At 37.9% G+C, this 20546-nt stretch overlaps 2 protein-coding genes across 5 annotated transcripts in view; one reads left to right on the plus strand and one right to left on the minus strand.

The window, feature by feature from the left end:
* TASOR (transcription activation suppressor) overlaps nucleotides 1-12694 on the plus strand; it is a 53444-nt gene extending 40750 nt beyond the window's left edge. Inside the window, exons 18-24 of one of the 4 annotated variants that reach the window (XM_047691617.1) lie at nucleotides 1593-2527; nucleotides 5079-5201; nucleotides 5943-6102; nucleotides 6532-6640; nucleotides 7937-8115; nucleotides 8286-8450; nucleotides 9537-12694. In XM_047691617.1, the coding sequence (XP_047547573.1) occupies nucleotides 1593-2527; nucleotides 5079-5201; nucleotides 5943-6102; nucleotides 6532-6640; nucleotides 7937-8115; nucleotides 8286-8450; nucleotides 9537-10069 (2204 nt within the window). In that variant the 3' untranslated portion in view covers nucleotides 10070-12694. Of the gene's footprint in view, nucleotides 1-1592; nucleotides 2528-5078; nucleotides 5202-5942; nucleotides 6103-6531; nucleotides 6641-7936; nucleotides 8116-8285; nucleotides 8451-9259 lie in introns of all 4 variants that reach the window. The other 3 variants (XM_047691628.1, XM_047691639.1, XM_047691646.1) reach the window with 3 other exon arrangements.
* CCDC66 (coiled-coil domain containing 66) overlaps nucleotides 10099-20546 on the minus strand; it is a 68909-nt gene continuing 58461 nt past the window's right edge. The window contains 5 exon segments of the mRNA XM_047691656.1: nucleotides 10099-11568; nucleotides 12877-13001; nucleotides 13203-13441; nucleotides 14388-14428; nucleotides 15017-15501. Of these exon segments, the coding sequence (XP_047547612.1) occupies nucleotides 11482-11568; nucleotides 12877-13001; nucleotides 13203-13441; nucleotides 14388-14428; nucleotides 15017-15501 (977 nt within the window). The 3' untranslated portion in view covers nucleotides 10099-11481.

Consider the following 20546-nt stretch of genomic DNA (forward strand, 5'->3'; position numbering starts at 1 on the left):
CCCTAAAATCATGACCTGAGCCGAAGGCAGAGGCCCAACCCAGTGAGCCACCCAGGCGCCCCTCAGTTTCATAAGTTTTAATTCTTACCTTGGTACATTGGATATTTTGCTCCCCTACTCTTCTTCCACCTACAGACCTGTTGTGGTCTTACTTGCCAGCAAATACCTTTGCAGTAGTTAACGGGTGTAGTGGTTCATGGCAACTACCAGCGTTGGTGGAGAAATGTCACAAGCTGACTGCTTCTGAGGCCGTTAAGAGCTGTAGAAAAGTGTGAGTGTGAGGAAACCAAAACTGCATTTGTGTGGAGAGGGTATGTTGCCACATGTGGGTGCAAACTTGAATAAGGAATTCGCTGTATCTTCAAAGTACCATAGTTCTAAAAACTGTACTTTTACCTGCAACTTCCTGATATAGAGGTACCATTTCATAGACTATAACCGATTTGTTAGGAAATAATTGGCCAAGATTTAAGAAAAATTAATTAAAAAAATAAAACTTTATAATATCATCTGGGCAAAGATCACAAACTTTTTTCTTTTCCTAAAATACTATAAATTGCTGTTAAACATATTTTCCCCTTGTCTTTTTTTTTTTTAAAGATCTTAAGTTGTGTACAGCTTTAAAGATTTTATTTATTTATTTATTTTTATTTATTCATTTGACGAACAGAGATCACAAGTAGGCTGAGAGGCAGGCAGAGAGAGAGGAAGGGAAGCAGGCTCCCTGCTGAGCAGAGAGCCCGATACAGGGCTCGATCCCAGGGTCCTGGGATCATGACCTGAGATGAAGGCAGAGGCTTTAACCCACTGAGCCACCCAGGCGCCTCTCCCCTTGTCTTTTAAAAAGGGACTTGGGGTATGTGTTTTGAAATACAGTTTATAAAACATAATATGGGGGCGCCTGGGTGACTCAGTCGTTAAGCATCTACCTTCAGCTCAGGTCATAATCCCAGGGTCCTAGAATCGAGCCCTGCTCAGCAGGGAGCTTCTCCCTGCTTCTCCCTCTCCCACTCACCCTGCTTGTGTTCCCTTTCCTGCTGTGTCTCTCTCTGTCAAGTAAATAAATAAAATCCTTAAAATAAAAAAATTTAAAACATGTTTGAATTACAATCTCGGGGGGAAAAATATAATCTGTTAATGGAGCTAGCTGTCAAAAGTCAGAGTATTACGGTTCCATTAACACCAGGTAGCTGAATGACTTCCTCTTCTCAAGATCTCAGGAGTATTACTGTTAATGCAGATATGAAATATGTTTTTTTCCGTATTACTGAACCCTCCCCCTCAACAGATCTGGGAAGCAGAAATAAGCAAACAATTTGTATTGATGCCAAATTTGCACATGTTCGAACACTTCAAAAGAAATCAAAGAAAATAATATCCAGACTTGTTACTCTAGCTACTGAAATCCAAAGACCAGCCATAAGTAGGGCACATAGAAAGTGGGGCTCATACCATCATTTGAGATATTTATTCTACCTTCCAGTGTATAGTTTTAAATACATACTTTGATCTGACATTCCTATTTATGAGTTTGTGTTTTCAGATGTTATTTTTTTGGATTGCTCTTATAATAATGAACTCTTCCTATATAGGTATGAAATCACCAGAAGAACAAGTGGTGTATCTGCCACCACAGGAGGCCTTTCCTAACGACCCCCGGGTAATAAGTAGACAGAGAAGTTCTGATTACCAGTTTCCATCCTCTCCATTTACAGACACACTAAAGGGCACCACTGAGGATGACGTGTTGACAGGTCAGGTGGTGACAGTGGAGGAGCAGTGTGTGCCAGCAGCAGAGCCGCCCACAATGAGTGAGACCACAGAGAGGACAGTGTTAGGAGAGTACAATCTCTTTTCTAGGAAGATAGAAGAGATTTTGAAGCAAAAGAATGTTTCATATGTCAGTAGAATTTCCACACCTATTTTTTCAACACAAGAGAAGATGAAACGGCTTTCTGAGTTCATATATTCTAAGACTTCCAAAGCTGGTGTACAGGAATTTGTAGATGGCTTGCATGAGAAACTAAATACTATTATTATCAAAGCATCGGCCAAGGGTGGGAATTTGCCACCAGTCAGTCCCAATGATTCTGGTAGTAAGATAGCATTGAATCCTCTGGGAAAGCCTGTCCTACCAGTTTCCTCAAGTGACTTCAACAATAAACAGCTCCTTGAGCCACTTTGTAGTGATACTTTGAAAGACACCAACTCCATTGAGCAGCATTCCTCTTCAGCTTTGGGTTTAACCGAAGTAGAAGTGAACCAGCCACACCATGCCGCAGAGCTGATGGTGACTTCTGATCATACTGTACCTGGTGATACTGCCCGGGAACCGGTAGAAAAAGAAACAACAAAATCGCCCAGTGATGTAAACATTTCTGCCCAGCCAGCTCTTTCAAATTTTATAAGCCAGTTAGAACCTGAAGTATTTAACAGTTTGGTTAAAATCATGAAAGATGTCCAGAAAAATACTGTGAAATTTTATATTCATGAAGAAGAAGAGAGTGTGCTCTGTAAAGAAATAAAGGTAACTAAATGAGAAGGTAATAATGGTAATGCTATATAAACTTGTCTTACTGGGTCTGATCTCTATAAAATGGAGGGGGTTTTTTTGTTTTTAAATGTTGACCGTATATTTTCATAATTTAAAACAGTGGAATAAGACTAGTAAGTTCAATTAAATGTAGAACCTCTGATCTAAGTATCTTAGAATTTAGAATCTTGTCTTATCAATGAGTTTATAGACCATTTGTATATACACTGCAAATACCTTTAAACTGTTGCTTTGAAGATTTTAAATGTTTCTCACCTGGGTTTTTAATTAGAAAGATACAGAGAGGTAGAAGAAGCTGTTAGTGTTTACTTCTTACGGGGGAGGTTTTTATCAGTCAAATAGAAAAAACTGCCCAGGGATGACTTAATGGTGATATATATAGTCTTTTGGCATTTCTTGATACCCTGATCATGTCAGGGTTCCCTACAGGCTTTTCGATCAAAAAACACGATGATCCTCAAAGACTCCCCAATCATGAAAAATTCCTCACTGCAAGGTATATTTTTTTCTACTGAAGCTACAAAGTAAGACTAGTCTTTCAAGTATTTGATTTTTAAAAATACATGCATGTATTTGTATGTGTAGATACAGACATATATAAAATTTGTAACAGGTAAATTATGACACAAAGGAATAGCTGTATCAGTATTTAATATTAACAATTAGTATTTACTAAACTCTAGGATTTTAATCCCTTCAGGAAATGATACAGGTTTTAAAATAAATGCCTGTTCCCATTTATGGAATTAACTTATCATGACAAGTTTCTGTTTGTTTTGTTAGAGGAAGCAGAAGGTACTATAAATAAGTGCCTTAGAGCTGAGAGTGGCCCAGAATCTGTGCTGCTGTGTTCTGAGCCTTTGTCAGTTTGGGAGTTTCTTTGATGTCAGCTTGTTTCATGTAGCGTGCCCTTGAGAACATGAAGAACATGGAAATGAAGGAGGTGGAAGAGTGCTCAGTGTGCCTCCTTTACTACTAATTCCCTGTGATTTCTTAGGAGGATGAAATCAGACATATAGGAGTTTCTTGGTTGCATTTTGCCCTGTATTATTGAATGTAGAGCTGCTTAACTTTTTCCATCCCCAGCAACATGTTCAAGGATAGTACTTGGTGGGGAGGGGAAATAGCTGTGTGTTGGGGGTTCTAGTTGAGAGGATGGAGTGGATCCAGTCCCCCACTGTGCTCAGCATCATCCCATCTTCCTCACCACATTTTATACACTAACTGTATCACACAGAAAATGTACTGACTTATGATAGGTGCATTTAATTCATTCTACCATAGAATAAATCTTGTTTTTGTTACTTATGTAGAAGAGAAAGATGCTGTGTGTTTTACAAATCAGATCAGAACTTTCTTTTAATCAGTATCCATTGGAAAATATCCAGCAAAAATGTTAAAATAGAGTAAAAATACTATTAATGAAATTTTAAGCATCTATAATAAGTCCAACGGACTTATTATAAATGGTCTCATTTAAAATGAATTCGCAGTTAAATCTTCTTAATGTAAAAAGACCAAAAATTACAAGCTGGCCTGTAATTTACTTTCTCATTACCAGTCTGTAAGCTGTTCTGAGATCTGCCCAGAAGCTGTAGAGGTTAGATCAAAATCTAATAATGTAGAACATGCTGCTTCAGTTCAGGGCTACACAGAAATATCCTCTTTGAGGTGATGCTTGTAGACCGTTCTTGATAGAGCAACAGACTCTTTGTGAGGCAAGCTGGGTTTAGACTTAATGGCTGTATAACCAGCCTTGCCAACCTTGAGAAAATTAATCTCCTGTTATCTGTGAAACAAGGAATGTGACCTTTAGGACCCTGCAGTTCACTTCAGATTTCAGGATTCCACCAGCAACCAAAGAGCAAAGGAAACTGCCTGTACTACTCTGTGTCCTTTGAAAGGTAGTACCATGTCACCAACATGGAGGGAGGTATTAGATGGGAGGGTCTATTTTATTTGAAGGTGTGACTTTGACAGACACGGCTAAATAGTTCATGAATGCCATGGTGAAGCTACATACTGAAGTGCTGTATGAATGACTTTGGGATTGTTGTGAATTAAATGAGTCCAGTAGTCTGAAAAGTGCTTTGTGAGGGAAGGCGTACTGTACTGGTAACCTTGCTGCAAATAACCAAGGGCTTCCCTTGAAAGGAGAGGAAAGTGAAATGTGAGAGTGGTTAATGATTGGGCTCTGGGTTGCCCAGAATAAATGATGGAACTGAGTTAAGAACCTGGGCTAATCCATTGTTCTTACGGTTCTTTTTGTACCCACCACTGGCATTTACTTCGCTTTGATTGCATAGCACTGTAACATTGTGACCGTGGCATGGCCATTTAGGCTTCAATCTATAGATTCTATAAGAAGAGTGGACCTGATGATCTCTAAGGTCCATAGTATAATGTCATCATTACTAGTGGCCATTTCTAAGTGACTACTTATCAGTTGATCTTGCACTTCTGGTGTTGAGTGGATATTTGCAAAAAAGGCTTTTAATGTTGATTTAGTTTTTCTCTTTAACAGGAATATCTTATCAAATTAGGCAATACAGAATGTCATCCAGAACAGTTTTTGGAAAGAAGATCAAAATTAGATAAACTATTGATTATTATTCAGAATGAAGACATTGCAGGTTTCATTCACAAGGTAGACTGTTAAGTCAAATTCACTATTGTTTTGGTTATAAAAATTCCCTTATTTTAAAATCTTACTGTCTTCGAGGCTAAACTTTGTTTTTAAAATATCCTTATAAGGTCTAAAAGAGGCAAAACTTCAAGTTTGGGAGATTTAGGGCTTGAGATGTAAACGATGTAAACGAGGGCTTGAGATGTAAACGATCCATCTGTGAATCAGCTTGTGATCACGTTTGCACCCTTGTAATATTTTAAATTGCGTCACATCACAGACCCTCCCTGTCACTCATCTAGACTAAGAGTATTGACTCCTTGAATGTCAGTGAGTGCATTGACTCTGTATTGTCTTCATTTGTATGTCCCAGGTAAAACCTGTTTGTACCCTCCCTTTGCCAGACCATTTCCTCTTTCCATTGCATTTGGAGGTACCCATACAGTCTTACGAACCTGTCTCAAGTCCTTCTGCCCTCTTAAGGCTTTCCTGACTGCATGGGCTCTTGCTGTCCTCTGAATTCTGACTGCAGTCAGAGGGCCAGGCAGGTTGGCCTTCATTATTCTGTTGCCAGGTCCCTTTTCGTCAGAATGTTCTGGTCATGGTGTGTACCCAGGACAGAAATGTTGGTTTATGTCTTTGGATATGTTGGGAATATTTTTGTATTTTGTTAGACTTCTCTTGTAGGTTACTTCACACTTGAGTCTTACCATTTCATTCTCTTATGTCCTTATTTCTGTTTTTGTTTTGGGGTTTAAATAGGTACCTGGCTTGGTGACTTTAAAGAAGCTATCTTGCGTTAGTTTTGCTGGTGTTGATAGTCTGGATGATGTTAAAAATCATACATATAATGAATTATTTGTATCTGGAGGTTTCATTGTGTCTGATGAATCCATTCTAAATCCAGAAGTTATTACAATTGGTAAGATTTAAGCTTTATTTGGAGTATGAACTTTGTCCTTTCTAGGTTTTTTCTCATTAATGACTCATGCTTTTAAATGTATTGTTATCTCTGATTGGCAAAATGGATGAGTACATTACCATCATTTTATTACCTCAAATTTCTTTCCTTGTCTCTTAGTCACTGCAAATTTCCTCTAAATCTGATATAAAGCAAGTGTCTGCACTGGTTGCATTTGGATCCGTTCTGCTTTTTTATTGTTACTAGCATGTTCTTGTTACATAGATGTTCTTAAATCTAAGAGTATATATAGATGTCTGTCTCCCTTTGAGGGTAAAATACTACATAGGGAAGTAGATATTTCTATATAGTATCAACAAATATTTCTTACATAATTGATTGTTGAGTGACTTTTATTGAATTTAAAATAAACTTAATTATCTCTAACAGAGAACCTTAAAAATTTTTTGACATTCCTTGAAGAACTTAGTACTCCAGAAGGAAAATGGCAATGGAAAGTCCACTGTAAATTCCAGAAAAAACTAAAGGAATTGGGCAGGTAAGAGTTGAAAAATAGGGGTGCCTGGGTGGCTGAGGGGATTAGGCCTTTTGGCTCAGGTCATGATCTCAGGGTCCTGGGATAGAGCCCAGCATTGAGCTCCCTGCTTGGCAGGGAGGCTGCTTCCCCCTTCCTCTCTGCCTGCTGCTCTGCCTGCTTGTGGTCTCTATGTCAAATAAATAAATAAAATCTTTAAAGAAAAAAGAGAGAGTTGGAAAATATAACTATACAATTGTTGATACCAACATTGTGTTCATAAAACTTCTATTTTTTTGTGTTTATAGCAGTTTTCACAGATGTCCTTAGCCAGTCATAAGGGGGAATGTAGTTATTTTTCTAGCCTGTTTGGAAATAGTATTCTTATTTAGGTAGAGATTTGCTAAAGTTGAAGTTGACGTTCTTAGGTATATAGGTAAAATTGGTTTAATCTTTGCCACTTGAGGGTTTAGAATAATAATAATAATAAAAAAAAGAACAGTCAGAACTCAAATTTTTTTTAACCAAACTGTATATGCCAACTAGATTAGACTCTCTCCCAATGGAGAACTACCTTAGTCAACTAATCTATTTACACATATACTGAGACATTAATCCCAACATGATAAGGGGATTTGTGATTAGGACATTCACAAAACATTTTTCTTCTAATACCCTAATACTTTCTATGGAACACTTAGGGAAATTCAGGTTTAAATGATTGACAAGTATTTAACTTTTTATAGTAATTCACTTCTTAAAAACTTGTTTTATCTTCACATTATGTGAAAATAGGCATTGGAAGAGCCTTTACTTTTGTGTAACGGCTAACAGTAAGCAGATAATAACGAGGCCCAAAGGTGTGACTGGTGCAAAGTTAGTACCCTCATCTTGCTGACGACAGTAGTTTCTACCAGTTGTTGCCTTGTGCTTGGAGGTGTACAAATAGTTTTGAGCCATATATTTTGAAGGAAAGATTTTTTTTTTGGTCCTCCTATGCCCTTTGTTCACATTCTAAATTAGTAAAGCTAAAGGGGAAAGTATTGTTATTCAGTAGCTACAATGAGATTGTAGTACAAAGCTGAGCAGCTGGCTCTCAGGCTTTGCACCCATAGAAAGCCCCTGAATGTCAGCATGGGTTGCACAATTCCTGCACTCCTCTCTCTCCTAGGAAGCACCAGTCCATCAGGCAGTGAACTAAAGCAGTGCAGTTGTCACTGGTTGCCTCAATTGAGAAATTATGATTTTAATTTGAAGCAAAAACTTCCATACTAAATTTTAGAAATGCAGATCCAGATATTGAACTACTTACTTCCACAGATTGAATGCTAAAGCTCTAAGTCTGCTGACACTTCTGAATGTCTATCAAAAGAAACATCTGGTTGAAATTTTGTCATACCACAATTGTGATTCACAAACTCGAAATGCTCCAGAATTGGACTGCCTTATCAGACTTCAGGCTCAAAACATACAGCAACGACACATAGTCTTTCTAACAGGTAAAGAGTGCCGTCTTAAGCTTTCTATTATGAATATAGGCATGTGGACAGAAGGGTATTGTTGCCAGTGGTGGGTGTTAAGCACTTTCATGGGGGTGGCATCATCGTCTGTCTGTCCACGTAGGTTTTCACATGTTTTATACCTGAACCTTTTTATTTTTTTCATTTAGAAAAGAATATCAAGATGCTCTCCAGTTATACAGATAATGGAATAGTGGTTGCGAGTACTGAAGACTTTATGCAAAACTTTAAAAATCTTGTGGGCTATCACAACTCAATCACAGAAGAAAACCTTCCACTGCTTGGTGCTAATGAGACTCTTGAGTCGCAGTCAGGTAACTTTTCAGTAGTCTTACTTTTCTTTAAGGCAGACAGAAAAAGAGGAATGGTTTTGTGTTGTTTTCATAGAACAAAATGCCTGCTTTGAAACTACTCGCCCTCTGTGTAAACAGCTTCAGGGGAAGTGTTTCAAGCCACTTACTGTTCTTAGCGTACACAAAATCTCATTTATTATACTATAGTCAATAAAAGCTCTTAAGTATGCTGGATACTACCAGAGTAGGCATTTTCTCTTTGAGGGTATGTAAACTTTATCGGCTGCTGTTGTCAGCAGAGGGATTTTTTTTTTTTTTTTTTTTTTTCAAAAAATTTTATTTATTTATTTGTCAGATCATAAGTAGCCAGAGAGGCAGGCAGAGAGAGAAAGAGGGAAGCAGGCTTCCTGCTGAGCAGAGAGCCCAATTCGGGGCTCAATCCCAGGACCCCGAGATCGTGACCTGAGCCGAAGGCAGAGGCTTAAACCACTGAGCCACCCAGGCACCCAGAGGGGTTTTTTTTTTTTTTTAAAGGACACCAGATAGTGGGGAATTTAGCATTGGGCTACAGAATCTCCCCAGATGTATATAGCAATTTTAAGTACAAGGTAGTAGGAATATATCCATAGCTTCAGTGTTTTGTGAGATGGCCTCTGCTTTGGTTCCAGGTTTTATGTTAAATGAAAGATGTACGTACTTTTTTATGAAAAGCAGAGATGATCAAACATTTGCTAGAACTAATCAGTTTAGTCATAATCCAGTGAAGCTAGATGTCAAAAATTTTATTTTTTATTTGTCTTGTCAAATACTGAATTACCGTATAACTTTAGATGCTGTTTTGACATTAACCCCTTTGGAGCTGGGAGTTGGGATTTCCCAACATTAAACGTGAACACATTTCGCAGAAGCTTTTAGCATCGGATTATCTGGACATTCACACCTAGTGTGAGTGTTGTGACTAAGTGAACTTGTGGCAGAAGACCAAGCTTTAAGGGATTGTGGACTTGCAGACCCTGACGCATTATATTGTGTGAGTAGTGTATAATTTTAAAACTTAAACAAATTGTGTATTTCAATAGAGGAGGACTTTTTGTTTTTTAAATGTAGCTCTTTTAGAAAACGATGAAAAGGATGAAGAGGATATGTCTCTGGATTCAGGGGATGAAATCTCACAAATAGAAGTATGCAGCAATTTTCATTCAGAAATATTGGCGAAAGAGACCAAAGGATCACGTGGAACAGATCAAAATAAGAATATTCAAATTGAGTTGCAATCGTCTCTTGACGTGCAAAAAAGTTTATTAGAAGATAAGACTTATCAAATTGATTCTGAAGAAAGAGCTTCTGTTGCTTTAGTATGCTCTGAAGGAGAGAACAGCAATGCAACTGAACAAGATTCATATAGCAACTTTCAGGTTTATCACAGTCAATTAAATATGTCCCATCAGTTTAGTCATTTTAATGTTCTTACTCATCAGACATTTTTGGGGACACCATATGCCCTTTCATCAAGTCAGTCTCAAGAAAGTGAAAATTACTTTTTATCTGCTTATACTCAGAGCTTGGATAGAGCTAAATCTCCATCTCCATTAAGTTGGGGGGAAAGTGATTCTTCCAGGCCTTTTTCAAAAGAGAAATAGTAACTTTTTTTTTTTTTTTTTTTTTTTTGGAAATAGGTTGTTATGGACTTTATCTGTTTCTTATAAGTGAATTAACAGTTTATATTTCATTCTCTAAACAAAGGTTTCTTGTCCTTCCTCAATGTTTTTTTTTCCTCTTATTTAAATCATGATGGCCTGTAACAGTTGAAGCATCTGAAAACTGAAATAAATATATATATTTTTAACATATATTGTACTTGAATTATCTCATGTTGGCACTTTTTAAGTTTTACATTTATAAGTTACCTATACCTGGGCTTCAAATTGAAGCCTGTTTTATATATATAAAATCAGATAATTTGCAAAAGGATAGTCAGCAATGGCTTTTCTTCCCCCCATCAGATGATACCAATTACTTTTGCTAAAATGACATACCAATCAACTATTGTATTTATTTTAAGTTTTTGTATAGTGTTTTATACAAGTATAAGCCAGTGATGTCAACAGATACTTAATGGATTTTGGCTCAATACCTCAAGATTTATCTAACAGTGAATGCAGTTTCAATTTAGATGATAAACTATGTATATAAGTAAAACTTAGGACATAATACCGGGCAGCATTATTTTTATCTTTAGGCCTAGTCATGTAAAAATTGCCTGTTGCTAAAATTTTGGATCAACCTCTTATTCGAGGTGTTTGATCATTACAGTTTTCAGTGCTTATTAGTATGGTCCTGGACGTAACCAGATTCAATCCCATATTTCCAAAAGATAGGCTTCTGTTGGAAGAACTTTGTTATAGATTTTTAAATTAGTAGTGTTAGAGAAATTTAAGTATATTTTTGAGGTGGTAAAAACTTAAGTGCTTTACTAAAAATAACTTTTAAAATTCACAGATAAAGTATAAGGTGATCAATTTTAAAACCATATCTGTTCCTTATAACTGCCTGCATTAGAAATGCAAACTTGTAAAATGTTTTTGTAAAGTCCTAAAACCAGGAATTAGAGGGAAAAAACTGAGCTATTTTAGTTAAAGTTGGGATGTGTTAAGTCAGACCTTCCTTTGGCCCCTCAGAAGAACTTGGGAGAGTTCTAACCTCTTAAATCTTTTTATAGAACAAAATACCTAAGTGGTATTCCAATAATAAGCTACATAAGTGTAGAAGAACGTGGTCTGTGAACAGGTCAGAAACCTGTCTTAAGGTAAGTAGAAAGTGTTTAAATACCTAGATTGTGATAAAGCAAAAAAATGTTTTTTTACTAAGCTTTACAAAAATGTCTGTTTTATTGTAAAAAATATATATATATACACACACAGCGTTGTACTACATAATTTACAAGTTTTAAATAAGCATTTATAAAATCTAGGTTATTTGGAAAAGACAGTAATGCAATGAACACATTTTATAATTTAGAAGCAACAAATGTGAAGGATTTGATTTTCTACATTTAAAACGAAGAATTAAAATTCTCTTCTTGATTTGCAGCTAAAGGCATGAGATTAGTTTCCAACTCCCTTTGCTTCTGGAGAAGGCCCTGAAATCACATTGATATGTTAGTAAGGTGTGCAGCAGACTTGCAAATTATTCCTATTTTACATCTCTGCCCTTCTAATCCAGAATTATATTTACATTACTTTGAAAACCTGTAATTAGTTCAGTTACTTGGCTATACCTTAAGCTTTATCTTTGTCATGTTAAATTTTAACCACTCAAAAAAACCTACATCAGACCTTCTCACTTGGATATTGTATAGCTATCACATATGTGTAAGATTATGTTTTTAGCATAAAAACCAATAGGGATGACTTTTCCAAGTCTGCATAACTATGGGGCTGAAATCCCCTTAAAGGCTCTTAACATGGTAATGAGACACACTAAAGGAGTCTCCTAACATCCAGTGTTATCTTGACTGCACTGACCTTAGTGGCTTAGACAAGGCCCTGCTGAAATTAAGATGTGGCTAGTGTACAGGTGGGTCACTATGTACATGGTATATATTCCTGTCTCTTGACCTCACAACTTTTACCTCTATTAAGAAAAGTGCCTTGTCACTTTAAAGGAAAATTTAAAAGATTTACTGCTTGTTACATAATCTCTATGTAACCATTTAAAGAACCAAAAGATACTTTCTACATAATTGTTACTATGATTTTCTAGCTCTATGTGAACAAATTGGGAAAGCAACTCGTGAATCGACAATTTGAAATGCAAGAGGCATATATGTAAATGACTGGACATGGAAAAGGGCACTCCTGAAGTGGCAATTTATTTTTCCTAAGATCAGGGATCGGTATTTAAAGGCCACCTGATAAAGGTTATATACACTTAAATATTGAATGTGTTACTAGATTTTATTCTTGCTTGAGCAAGCTAATGAGAAATGACAATAACTGACCTGGGAGGAGGAGATGTAGTCTGATGGGTAAGGTTATGTGTATATACTTTCACACCGAATTTTATTATTATTCTTTGGGACTTGCATCAATATTCTGTTCTGAACACTGCCAACACATCCAATTAAAAACGTGAACTGATTACTAAGAATTCATTAAAGGATAATTGTGTATTTTCTGTCTTGCGTTTTAGGGCTTATTAATCATGACTAATACCTTTAAATATGTATGTTTTTTTTCCTTCAATAAAATTGTCTTACGATTTCATACTGGAGTATTGTGATGTGAATCAAATTGAAGGAAATAACTTTTTAACTGGGATGTGGTAAAAGTCCCATATAATCATGTAACCAATTAAGCCTTTAAAGTAAATTCGCCCTTCTGATACACAGTCCTCCAGTAGCCATAAACAGAAAAGTTACATTCACACTTGGTGAAAAAGCTCCTACCTGTCTCAGTTCTGATAGTCCCTTAAGGATTGCTTGCTGTCGGTCCCTGTTTTTCACCAAGTTAGGATTAAGAAGTGGGTCCCTGACATCAGAATCAAAGAGCTGCCGTTGTTCTTGGTCACAGCCTGCAGACAGATGAAAGTGGTAGGTTAAATACATCTCCAGTATGATATTCCCTATACTATACTAGTCTAAGGATTCGTTAATAAACTCTGAGTAATGGACCCCAAAATAGAAATTCTACCCCTCCTAAGGGCAAGAATATTAGTTTGGATTCTGAATTTAGTGTTGGGGGTAAGGAGGGAAGGATACTTATATTTACTTACCATGTGGATTTTGGTACTGAAGATCGTGGGTTAAAGGCCTAGACACTGGTGCATCTGGATCAAGGTAATAAATCTCATTGGTTCGGACATAGGGGATAAAATGGGACCGTTCAGGAAGTCCAGGTGATGTTTCTGTTTGACTGTCTTCTAAGATCAGATTCTGTCTTTCATAATTACTGTTTTTTAGAGTTTGTTGTGTTCTGTTTTTCACCACTGGAACTGGTGGTGGTGACTGAGACCTGTTTTTTTCCCCCCAAAAAAGCACAATTAAGGACTAAGAAGCTTTATTGCAAAATTATGTATTTGAATATATCTACTCTTCAATCACATTTCAATTCAGTCTACATGTAACACCTTTGGAACACTAGGAAGACAAATGAGTTCTATGATACTTTTCCTAAAATGGCAAGAGAATAGGATGACTTCTTACTAGGCAAGGATATACAGAGGAAAAATGAGGATCAACACTAGCTGGGCTGACTTAAGACTAATGTTTCTTCTTAGATAATTCACCATAAAACAATGTACTTACCATGTGAACCAAACTTCCTGTTACAGCCACATTCTGACACAACTCTAAACCACCTGGTTCATGCACAAAAGCGTAAAATAAAATTTCTAACCATCTAAACCTCCTACTGTAGCTGAATTTCTCATTATTCCTCCTGGTCGTTTCTTCATAACCTCCTCAATCCAAGCAGAAGGTCTGTTCCACTTGTGACATAACTGGAAAGTCAAAACTGTTTTGTTTTGTTTTTTTTTTAAAGATTTAGAGACAGAGTCCCAAGCAGACTCTGTGCTAAGGACAGAGCCTGACGTGGGTCTCCATCCATGACCACAACCTCATGAAACCAAGAGTCAGTCACTTAACTGACTGAGCCAGCCAGGTGCCCCAAGTCAAAATTATTTTAGCTAAGCTTGCAGATTTACATTCCTACCTAGATAGTTAGGCCCAGTCCAAATTGGGCCTTCAAATTTTAGGTAAAATGTCAGCCACATTTCCCTGAAACCTGTATTTCTCACCTCTAAGTTCCTACACGTTACTGGTTTCTTTTTTTAACATTACTGGTTTCTGACTTCATACATATACAAGCTTTGATTTTACCTATATTCTGAGCAAATATTTTGTACTTTTGTCCCACACAGCACTAAGTAACTATGGAATCAATCCAGTCCATAACATACCTTTCCTTGCTGAAAGAATTAATTTTCAGAGGCTCTTCTTCCTAAAGGGTAGAAAAATGCAGACAGGAGTGGCAGTACTGCCATATGTCCCCACAAATACTTAAAATTTGAGATAATCTGAGGATGATAACTGAATAACACATATTGGATGATAATGGGAGAGACTTTATATTTTTCCAATCACAGAACCAATGCAGTAATTCCTGACCTTATAAAATTATCCTCTGTCTATATGAACTATAAACAAGAATTCTGAAATGGCTATTAAAACAATGAACAGCATTCATCTATACAAGGTTAAAGTGTCAAGTTTCTCTGTAAAGGACCAGATAGTAAACACTTTTGGCTTTGTGGGCCATGTGGTAATCTCTTACAACTACTCTAAGCCAGACACAGACAATTCATAAAAGAATGAGCATTTTTATAAAACTTGATTTCCAAAAGCAGCAGCATGATGGATTTGCCCACAGGCCATAGTTTGACAACCCCTAGTATAAACCAAAGTATATTTCTTAAATTCTTGCTCAGATACAGAGCCACTTTGTCAAAATATGCATGTGGGGAACGGTTTTCAATCCAGAAACATCAATACATACTTTAAAAATATTTTTAAGACAGAAAAGTCTTACCTTTTTGATTAGATGCCACCTGAACCTTGGCTCAGTTTCTTGAGATGAAGGAAGAACTGGTGAAGTGCCTCTATTTTGAGAGAGATGTCCAGGACTATTTCTTTCTACCAAATTAAGCAGTTCCATCTGCCTTCTTACTTTTTTTTCTTCTCTCTGCTTTTGAAGCTGTTTGGGGTACTTTTCTGATGCTGGAATATACCTTTTGAGTGGTTTGTTTATATTCCAATCAGGCCTTTTAGGACATTTCTTCAAATGTGTTTTCTCTGTCCTTGCAAACTCATTACACGGATCATCATACCAACTGTTTTCTTTTTCTAGGTTGGCTCCTTTAACCTGATTTATTAGTTCCTCTTTGTCCTTCTTAGTGTTAAACTGTTCGTTAAATTCTGCAGGAATCTCAGGAGATGAACAATTTAGTATTTCCCTCTCTATTACTGTTCCACAGAATGATTCTGCATTGGTGAATGTTCCTGTATTTAAGTCATCTAAAGAAGAATTTCAGAGGATTAATTTTTAATTGTTGTAAAACACAGAATTTATTTTTTTCAAAGGCATTATAGTTTTGTGGGGTCCCCCCCCCCCAAATTCTGTATAATTAAACAACTTCTATTCTCCCTGCCAGCTTCTGGCAACCACCATTCTACTTTCTGTTTCTATGATTTTGACTATTCTAAGTACCTCATACAAGTAGAATCATACAATATTTGTCTTTTTATGACAGGCTTATTTCGTATTAGCATAATGTCCTTGAAGTTTAACCGTGTATTTGTACAGCATGCGTCATAATTCCTCCCTTTTTAAGGCTGAGTAATATACCATAGTAGGTGTATATCACACTTTGTTTATCCATTCATCTGTCAAGGGACAACATTTAGATTGCTTCTACCTTTTAGTTACTGTGACTAATGTTGCTATGCACACTGGTGTCCAAATATCTCTTCTCACTTTCCAGCTCTTTTGGGTATATACCCAGAACGGGAATTGATGGACCATATGCTTATTTTTGAATTTTTTTTTAAAGATTTTTTGTTTATTTATTTGACAGAGATCACAAATAGGTAGAGAGGGAGACCAAGAGGAGGAAGCAGGCTCCCTGCTGAGCAGAGAGCCCGACGCGGGGCTCGACCCCAGGACCCTGGGATCATGAACCGAGCTGAAGGCAGAGGCTTTAACCCACTGAGCCACCCAGACACCCCTATTTTTGAATTTTTTGAGGAAATGCTTTGTTTCCTATAGTGACTACTGTATTTTGTGTTACCAATAGTGCACAAGGGTTCTAAATCTTACATTAATCCATTTTTAAGTGTACCATTCACTGTACCAAACAAACCCACAGTACTCCACAATTTTCAGACGCTTTCATTTACCCCAAAAAGAAACCCTACATCCACTAAGTAGTAACTCCACATTCCACCCTCCCTCCCCACCTCTCTACCTTCCATCTCTATGAATTTGTCCACCCCACTCTAGATTCCTCCCACAAGTGAAGCTATAGGGTATTTGTGTTTCTCGGCACTCCTGCCAAACACAGACCCTCATTATTTACTCAGCAAGGTGCCTTGGTCACCCGTGCCATAAAGTGTTTCACAACTTAAGAAGGTTCAGTCTTTTGTGGAGCCCAATGCCGGGCTTGAACTCACAACCCTGAGATCACGACTTCGGGTAAGACTGAGTTAGACACTTAGCCATCCAGGCTCCCCCAGATGATTTGTTCTTAACATCACATAATACAGACCATTTTTTAAAAGAAACTTTTCACAGGACTGTCCTGGCTTTCCTTAGAATATACAAAAGCCATATAGTATAGAGTATCATCTTGTATATCTAAGAGTATTTCCTTCTCAGCAAAAGTCTATATTTTTCATATCAGTGGTAACTGACAAAAAAGTGAGATGTTAAGTTTTTTTTCATAACTTGGCTTGAAATTAAAGTACATAAATATACAGGATCTGGAAAATGTCCTTCCACTGTCTGAAGTACTGGGAAAATGTCTCTTATACCTCCCTTCTTGGAGTCAAATTTTTAGGGAAATGATGAAGTCATGTGTTTTTTTGTACTTTTAGATCCATATGACTCATATACCATTATATTCTGCCAGCAGACCATCGCTAAATCACATAAAACACTGGAAAAGTTTGCACAAAAAAGACTTCTGAAATTTTCTTCTTACATGTTTACGGATGTATTCAGCTGTAACAGCTGTGAAACCAGTTGAACAATTTTACAAAATTTCAAAATCTTTGACTCGTGATTAAAAAAAAATTTTTTTAAAGATTTTATTTATTTGACAGAGACACATCACAAGTAGGCAGAGAGGGAGAGAGAGAGAGAGAGGGAGGAGGAAGCAGGCTCCCTGCCTAGCAGAGAGCCCGATGCGGAACTCGATCCCAGGACCCTGAGATCACGACCTGAGCTGAAGGCAGAGGCCTAACCCACTGAGCCACCCAGGCAGTCCCTCATGATTAAAATTTTAAATACACAATTAGCTAATGAAAAAAGGTCTTGCTACACATTAAAAAAAAATTAATAGTCCACTTACTGCTCTCTTATCCTGGACACTGACCAGGTTTCTTATTCCAGGATGGAGATGCTCTAGGACCAGTCTCTAGTGAGGCTGCCTAGCCTGCACCATTCTAATACTGGATATCTTCTTTTGCCACTCTATACCCCACTTAATGCCTTTTTCTACCATGACTCTCTGCCCTGGCAAGCTAAACTGGTATGAACCGTTATCAATGGGTTCCTGGGTCCTCCAACTTCAGTCACGAGGGGTTCACTGGCAGATTGAAAGCAAATGAAGTCAGGATATTTATTCCACTGGCTCATTCCCTGTATTGACCTGAGGCTGACTCTGTCCCTTTACCAAAGGTCACTGTTCCCCTCAAAGTTACCTCTAACACAATTTTTGCCTTCTAGGTTTTGGTAATCAGCTTAGTTGCTACTAGCACCGAAGTCATGAACTCTCTCTGATTCCCTCACACCCAGTTTTTTTGGAAATGGTCCCTTTCTACATAAAGCATCCTGAATTACTCTATTTTGGACCTGACTGATTAAATTCTCTTATTTAGAGCCACTCAGTGATAATACACATAATTTCACTGTCTTAAGGAATTATTTTCACTTTCCCTTAAATGTGTAGGATTCATATAAGTCTGTTACTTATCTGGACATAGGGAAAGGGCTGAAACCGATTCACCAATCTTAAGCACAAAGTATCAAACAATACCAAGAGCACATAAGCAGAATAATTTTAGATAAGTGAGCAGCTTTCAGGTAAGTAAGTAACCCAGACCACCTTCTTGAGGTGCAATGGGTTTGAACCCTACACTGGGCACCCCAGCTTTTAAGATCTGATATTGAGAGAGGAGTTCACAAAACATCTAGCTTAGAAAGCCAATAGGGCTGATGTCTATGAGACCCACGAAGTTATAGCAGAAGGCAAAAATGCCTGTTGTGTGGACTAACTTCCCCCAGGGCCCAGCAAAGATGCAGCCAATAGTATCCAGAGTTACTAATATAAGTAAACAAACTTCTTTTCACATAAAGTGTTGGCCTGAGGGGCAGGTATCTAACTTAACCACATATCTAGGGACTTACTGGGATACTATTCCAGGGAAGTAAGGCTGGCAGGCACTACCTTCATTTAAAACACTAGGCCTGGGGCGCCTGGGTGGCTCAGTGGGTTAAGCCGCTGCCTTCGGCTCAGGTCATGATCTCAGGGTCCTGGGATCGAGCCCCGCATCGGGCTCTCTGCTCAGCAGGGAGCCTGCTTCCTCCTCTCTCTCTGCCTGCCTCTCTGCCTACTTGTGATCTCTGTCAAATAAATGGATGAAGTCTTTAAAAAAAAAAAAAACAAAAAACACTAGGCCTGGGCACCTGGGTGATTCAGTTGATTAAGCAACTGCCTTTGGCTCAGGTCATGGTCCGGGAGTCCCGGGATCGAGTCTGGCACTAGGCTTCCTGCTCAGCAGGGAGTCTGCTTCTCCCTCCACCTCCCCCTGTCCCCCACTCATGACTGCTCTCTATTAAATAAAAATAAAACCTTTAAAGAAAAATTTAAAAATAAAGTAAAAAAAAATACAGGCCTACTACGAACCTCCAACAGGTGCTATCTTTAGAGTTCTAGCCCCCACCCCACCCCACCTCACCCCAACCAGCAGGTGTCATCTTCATGCTTTTCCTGTCCTACTCCAGAGTGCCAATATCCCCTGGAAGGGAACTTTTATACACGCTGTTGCCCTTTATTTTATGTCATACCCTGGATAACCAGGCCCTGGAGGCCAGGGGAGCTTCTGCTTGTGGTCCTAGTGGATATTTATATATGTTAAAAGCTGCTGCCTGAAGGTCTGGCTTCCATCAGCCTGAATCTAAGTGGTGACTCAGATACTCCCCTCTCTAGGACACTGACCAGTCTTGGCACACTCAACTACTGGGAGCTTTTATAAATAAACTGGCTGCAGGGACTATCACAAAGGCTTGAGAGACAACCAAGAGCGTGCGTAGGTTTGAACAATAAGGTTCAGTGTGTACATGAGGCCATCCTCCAATCCTGAGAGAGGCAGTTGTTAAAACTGATGCACACAAACCAAGACAGAATGAAGAAACCAGAGGAATATGTTCCAAACAGGAGAATAAGATAAAACCTCAGGATAAAAACCTTAATGAAAAAATTTACCTAATAGAGTTCAAAGTAAGTAATGGTGACAAAGATGCTCACAGACCTTGAAAGAATGGATAAACACAGTGAAAACTTCAAAAAGAAAATATAAATATTCAGGGTACCAAATACAAGTCACAGAGCTGAGGAATATATTAACTGAACTGAAAAATAACACTAGAAGGGTTCAATAGGAGACTAGATGATACAGAAGAAAGGACTGGTGAACTCAAAGACAGGATAGTGGAATTCATCCAATCAGAGCATCAAAAAAAAATAAAAGTGAAGACAGCTCAAGGAACTTATGGGACAACACCAAGCCAACAAATATTCAAATTATTTGGAGCCTCAGAGGAGAAAAGCAGCAAAAAACTTACGTGAAGAAACTATGGCTGAAAACATCCCTAACCCGGAGAAGAAACCAATATCCAGATTCAGGAAGCACAGAGAACTCAAAATAAGAAACACAAAGAAACCATCACTGAGATTCTTATAATTAAAATGTTGAAACTTAAGGAGTATATCTTAAAAACGGTAGAAAATCGGGGCGCCTGGGTGGCTCAGTGGGTTGAGCCGCTGCCTTCGGCTCAGGTCATGATCTCAGAGTCCTGGGGTCGAGCCCCGCATCGGGCTCTCTGCTCGGCGGGGAGCCTGCTTCCTCCTCTCTCTCTGCCTGCCTCTCTGCCTGCTTGTGATCTCTCTGTCTGATAAATAAATAAAATCTTTAAAAAAAAAAAAAAACGGTAGAAAATCAACTTGTTACATACAAGGAACCCTCATGAGATTTTTTTAGCAGATACTTTGTAGGTCAGAAGACAGTGGCTCAATATAGTCAAAGTCCAGGAAAAAAAAAACTTCCAGCCAATTTTATGT

Source organism: Lutra lutra, chromosome 1 (genome assembly GCF_902655055.1).
Source record: "Lutra lutra chromosome 1, mLutLut1.2, whole genome shotgun sequence".
In the NCBI taxonomy this organism is placed as follows: domain Eukaryota; kingdom Metazoa; phylum Chordata; class Mammalia; order Carnivora; family Mustelidae; genus Lutra; species Lutra lutra.